Source organism: Hyaena hyaena, unplaced genomic scaffold (assembly GCF_003009895.1).
Source record: "Hyaena hyaena isolate Hyena2069 unplaced genomic scaffold, ASM300989v1 scaffold_1655, whole genome shotgun sequence".
Lineage (NCBI taxonomy): Eukaryota > Metazoa > Chordata > Mammalia > Carnivora > Hyaenidae > Hyaena > Hyaena hyaena.
In genome coordinates this window covers 107,222-113,221 of record NW_024082274.1, presented here as the reverse complement: position 1 = coordinate 113,221, position 6,000 = coordinate 107,222, and the positions used below count along the sequence as shown (strand labels likewise).

At 33.6% G+C, this 6,000-nt stretch overlaps 1 protein-coding gene across 1 annotated transcript; it reads right to left on the bottom strand.

The window, feature by feature from the left end:
• Positions 1 to 1,550: 1,550 nt before the first annotated feature.
• Positions 1,551 to 2,489, bottom strand: LOC120226273 (olfactory receptor 6C1-like). Its single transcript, XM_039224450.1, has one exon. It carries the CDS (start codon positions 2,487 to 2,489, stop codon positions 1,551 to 1,553), a length of 939 nt encoding a protein of 312 aa, XP_039080381.1.
• Positions 2,490 to 6,000: the final 3,511 nt, after the last annotated feature.

Below are 6,000 nucleotides of genomic sequence, written 5' to 3'. Positions count from 1 at the left end.
AGAATTGAGGGGATACAAACCCAGCTGGCTGCTGGGAAGTGGATAGGCAGGCCTCGGCACAGCACTGCTGGAGCACATTGTTTTGTCTACAAAGTGGACAGAGATCCCTGCTTTCACAGGGGAGGAGTGTGAGATGGACAATAAGCAATGGACACGATTGATTAGTATATATATGGTCTCTTATAAATTAACCAATGTTTTGTAAAGGAAGAGAAAATGTAAAAACCTTGGAAGTGGGGAGCTACTACAATTTTAAACAGTGTCACTGGGGTGAGCCTACAGTTGATCTCGGCCAAATGGCCGAGAAGTGATGGGGTGGGCCTTACTGAGATGGCACGCGGGTGTCTGGGATATCCCATGCAGATATCTGGGAAAGGAGTATGTCCGACCTAAGAAACATTTAGTGTAAGTGCACTAAGGCCTTAGGAGGAAATCTTGTTATATGTAAAGAAATATTTATTTGTTTCTTCTTTTCCTGTAGTTTTAAGTGTATTCTTTATTCTTGTGCCCATGTCCTGGATAGAACTTGAGAGTAGAGTGCTGAATAAAAGCAGTGAGAGTGGGCTTGTGATAGATTTTTCTTAAATAAGATTTCTATGAACAAAGTATATTATGAAACCAAGAAGGCATCGTTTCCATTTAAGTGGATTGTCCCTGCAAGCTTTTATATCAAAATAGCCAGTAAAGATAAGAGAAAGTTACAACTCTTAGCCATTGATTATCAAAAAGAGCAGTTTAACGTCAACCACTCATTTAAAGATACCCCTGAACCACAACAAATGTAGTTATATCTGGTATCTAGTATTTATTTCTTCAAGGTTTTTTTTAAAGAACTTATCTAATAAGTATGGAGTTCCAAACAAAAGGACTAATTTAAGTTTTCCTTAATTATGTATTCATAATTATGTTTTAAATTGATAAATTATATGGCACAGAAAACTTTAAACTGAATAATGAAAGATTTTTTTGATTTCTCAAAAAAAATATATATATACATTATTCTTTCAGTTTTACCATTTTTAAATAATTACTAATAGTGCTGTAATATAGGAGAAGATAGTACCTATAATATTCTACTAAGACTGCCAAGCTATATTTATGGTCTTTGTGTAGTAAATTTAAAATAATGTTAAATGTGATTTAATATTTTCTGAATGTCTAGAAAGAGTCTTTTCTGATGAAATTATAAAACAGTTTTCTCCCTAATGCTTTTCGGTCTGTCTTTTTCTGTTTCTTAATTCTCTAAGAATTACTGTGGAAAAATTAGAATTTAAAACTATTTAAAAGAAGGAACTGAGGCAAGCCTCATAGTTACAGAGTGGAAAGACTAACTCAAAGGAGGGGAAATGTATGAGAGAGGGATGGAATTTGAATAGGTAAAAATATATATTCAAGTATCTTTAGTATATTGCTGGCAACAGAAATAAAGGCAATGAAAAATAACTCCAGTGAGGCTTCGCGGATATTCATTGACTTTTAAGGGGCCCTGGTTTTTGTTTAACTATTCTTCACTATACCTTTAATTTATGACAGTGCTTTTATTTTTTTTTTCATTTTTTTGAGAAAAATACAATCTTTCTTGCCCTGTCCGTGAAGGCTTGCCTGACTTGCTGATTCCTTAGGCTGTAAATAAAGGGGTTCAGCATGGGGGCCACTGAGGTGTTTAGCACAGCAACGCCCTTGCTCAGAGACACTCTGTCTTTTGCTGATGGATTAATGTACATGAAAATGCAGCTGCCATAGGAGATGGAGATGACAATCATGTGGGAAGAACAGGTGGAAAAGGCCTTTGTCCTCTGACTAGCAGAAGGAATTCTTAAAATTGTTCCAATGATATATATGTAGGACAGAATTATTAATGCCAAAGTGAACATTAGAGTAATCACAGCACATGAAAATCCCATTTTTTCTAGGAATTTTGTGTCTGAACAAGAAAGGTGTAGTAAGGGGAAATAATCACAGGTAAAATGGTCTATAACATTGGACTTACAGTAATCAAGCTGAATGAACAGCATAAGTAATGGGAATATGATTAAGAATGAAGCCAGCCAGGAAACAAAGACAAGGAGTATGCAGACTCTGGGGTTCATGATGGTCATGTAATGCAGAGGTTTGCAGATGGCAATGTAACGGTCATAGGACATGGCGGCCAGAAGGTAAAATTCAGTGACTCCCAAGAGAATGAAAAAAAATAACTGATTCATACATTTTTTAAATGAAATGGTTTTATCTCCTGTCATTATGGTGCCCAGGAACTTGGGTATGCTGACAGTTGTGAATGAAACCTCTAATATGGAGAAGTTTCTGAGGAAGAAATACATGGGGGTCTGGAGGTGGGAATCCAGCAGGGTAAGGGTGATAATGGTCAGGTTGCCAGTGATGCTGAGCACGTAGGTGATGAGCAGGAAGACAAAGATCAGCACCTGAAGCTGTGGGTCATCTGACAATCCCAGGAGGATAAACTCTGTTACTTTTGTGTGGTTTCTCATTTTTTTCTTCTCTTGTATAATCTAGAGGGAAAAGCACAAATAGAAAAATTGCATAAAAGAGGATTATCCATGGATATTGCTGGAATATGTCTCTGGAAGTAAACATATGCTGCACTGATTCAATTTTTGGCAATTAAATTAAATTAATCTAAGACAACTTAATAAAAGTAGGTAACACATGTTAAAGTAAGTTTTTACTATATGGCACACTATGTATTTTACATAGATTATTTCATCATAAAATCCTGATTTTACAGATTGGAAACGGAATCTAAAACAAGTCTTAAAAATCTTATATGAGTCATATACCCTAAATGAGAAAACAGTGATTTAAACCCAGGTTTTTCTGAATGTTTGATAACTGGAATAGAAATACTACCTGTTGACACAGAAATACTTCTCTCAAGGGTTGCATTCCAACTGGGAAACTCCTTGTACTTTTTCCAATCACAGTAAAAGTGTCTCATTTCCTCATTTCTCTCATTGAATATCCTGTATTATTACTTACTCATAAAATACAGAAATACAGATGTGCAGGAAAAAGGTCCCTCAAATGGGAATGTCGCCAAAACTTGAAAGTTATTGAAGTTAAATCTTTAGCAATATGATAGATTTCTGTTTTCACTCTCACTCACATTCTCCTTTCAACCACTTACTCCTCATCTCAAGGCAGAGATAATGAATTCGTTGCCAGAATGTTAATGTCCTCAGATTCTAGAGTACACAGAATATGGAAAAGGCAGGGCAGAAATTTAGTAGATTGGATTCATATATTTTGTGAGCTAAGGAAGCAAAATTGTATGAATACCTAAAATAAACATTATCTTCTACAGAACTTTTATTTTTCTTCAAAGTTTCTTTCATCTAAATGTTGTAAGTGTATTCTCTCTATATATGTATTCTACTTTCTATAGCGTATTATATTTTTACATATTTTTTCTATGTACATTAGCCTTCACTTGTAGAAACTTTATTTTTTCAACATCTGAGAGTAATCAAAGAAATAGCGCATGAAATCCCTTTATTTTCTCTTCCTGAATCATCATTATCATCATCATCATTATCATCATCATCATCATCAATGCATTTTAGAGAAAACCTATAAATTCCCTCAATGAATTGAACTAGTCAATTATCATATCCCTTACTCTGTGCATTCTCATTAAATAGTTAGGTTTTTCAGTTCAGTGTTCTGAGAGAAGTTTTGCAATAGAATATTTAGTTTAATGATGTCAGATTGTTGATTTGTAGTATATGATGCATTATAATACTGTGAAATTTTTTTTTTGTTTGTTTTCTCTTACATGCCTGAGCTCTCTTTTCACTCACTACCCTGTTTAGCCAAAATATTAGTGTTGATTAGAAGGTAAATTTCAGCTAAAATGGATAGTGCTAATAATAATACTGGAAAGTATTTGAGATTCACATGAAACGAATATTTCTTTTGCTATTTCTCAGAGACTGAAAACAGGCTGAAGAGCACTTACTAGAGAAACAGACATCACAATGACATATTTTGTAAACAAACTTATAGTAATTCAAGTGTATAATAGATATTTCAACTAGGTCATTGTTCTTGAGGTGCCTGGGTGGCTCAGTTGATTGAGCATCTGACTTAGGGTCAGGTCATGATCTCACAGTTCATGAGTTTGAGCACCACATCAGCTCTCTGCGGTCAGCACAGAGCCTGCTTCAGATCCTCTAACCTCCTCTCTCTGCCCCTCCCCTGCTCACACTCTCTCAAAAATAAACATTTTAAAAAATTTTTAAAAAGACAAAGGTCATTGTTCTCAATTAACAATCCTCTATAATTAACAGCTGTATATATAGACTCTTTGATCTCTCAACCATTTCTGTGATGTATCTGGTAGAGTAATGAAAAATATATCCAAGACTCTAAAACATCATTTGAGGCTTTCCTTCTTAACCAGTCATCCATATTTCTTCTTCCTAGTCACATGAAACTTATGATTACAAGTTTAGTATGCTCTCTGCTCATTTTTGTTTTGATGAATTTTAACCATCCTGGATATCTTATTGGTGAACTATGTTGTGTGGTTCATTGAAAGTGAAAATTAACCTATTTAATGAACAAATACAGCTATTGTGCTAAATGAAATAACTGACATATGTGAATAAAATAATAAGCACCAACTAAGTATTTTATTTAAATAAATGACTTTTAGGACACCTCTGCCATTTCATATGAATTTTAAGGATGGCCTTAAAAGGATGGTTGAGAAAAGAACAGTACCTTCCTATTTCCAACTTAATACGCAACAATTTAAAAATACCTATTAAAGTGTAAGAAATTGCTTTTCCTTGTTTTGTTTTAATAATTAGGAAGAATGATTAGAGGCTCCCTAAACTCCACAATTTAGTTGGAAACTAACTTTATCATTCTGCATTCTCTATGAGTGCTGAAATCTCTCGAGTTAAAACTCCTAAGAAAGTTGTGAATACATATATCCTCAAGGCAATTTATACCCACAACATTACTACATAGTTTTCCAATTCTCAATCTCTCTCTCATTTGATAATCTTTTCCTTGGTATGAAGTCTATATGCTAGGCTAACTTGTCAGAGTAGAGAGCAAAATGCTGGTTTAATCTGACGTCTTGAGTAATTGTTTGGTTTATACCTAGTAATATTTTTTTTTGGAATGATTCATTCCATTTTTGACTATGTTTGGTAACATCTAACATCATGTAAGAACTTTATGGTGACTGAATGCAAAAATCTCATAAAATTAACCAATTTAGATTCTTTGTCAGATTATTACTTTAGTAATGTCTTAGAGTATTCCTAAAGTTGGTTCAGAATGCAGTTTACCTGAGTCCTCTAAAAAAAAGATATGACCTTGCTTTTATTCTAACAGAAAAGGGAAGTTTGAATCCAAGTCAGATCAGAGCACCAACCAGTATGAATAGGAATAATGAAGGAAAAACAGTAATCACATAAATCACTTTTAAATCTGAAGGATTTCATAGAGGTATTCTACTTAAACCCTGATTGTCTCAGTTTGTTGCAAGTATACTTGCAGATCATTTTCAATTTAAAAAAGGAAAGAACTTCCTGTAAAACCTAAGGCATCAGAACTTAATTTATAATGTGTGACATTATTGGGGCAACTTGTGGGCTTTGCATTGAAAAAGAAATTAAATAGTTTAAATTAAAGTTAAAATGCAAGTTAGCCACATTATAGTACTGTAATTTTGGACAAGTTACTTAATCTCTCTGAGTTTTAGTTTTTTTTAAAATTTTAAAATAAGAATAATATATCATGGAATTAGGGCTAATTTAAGTACAAAATGAAATTGAATTGTACAAAAATGTTATAGCATGTATATTCCTAGATAACAGATACCTATTAATCCTAAAAATAAAATCAGTGCTCACACTTGAGGAATAAAGCCCCAGTGCAAAATAACGAAAACTATATTTATAGTCCCTCATGTGAAAGATAGTGCTAATGCTGTATGTTCTTACTTCATTTAGTCATTTTGATAAC

What these genes read in the sequence shown, in the direction of transcription:
- LOC120226273 (XM_039224450.1), bottom strand. Translation starts at nt 2,489, where the DNA reads ATGAGAAACCACACAAAAGTAACAGAGTTTATCCTCCTGGGATTGTCA.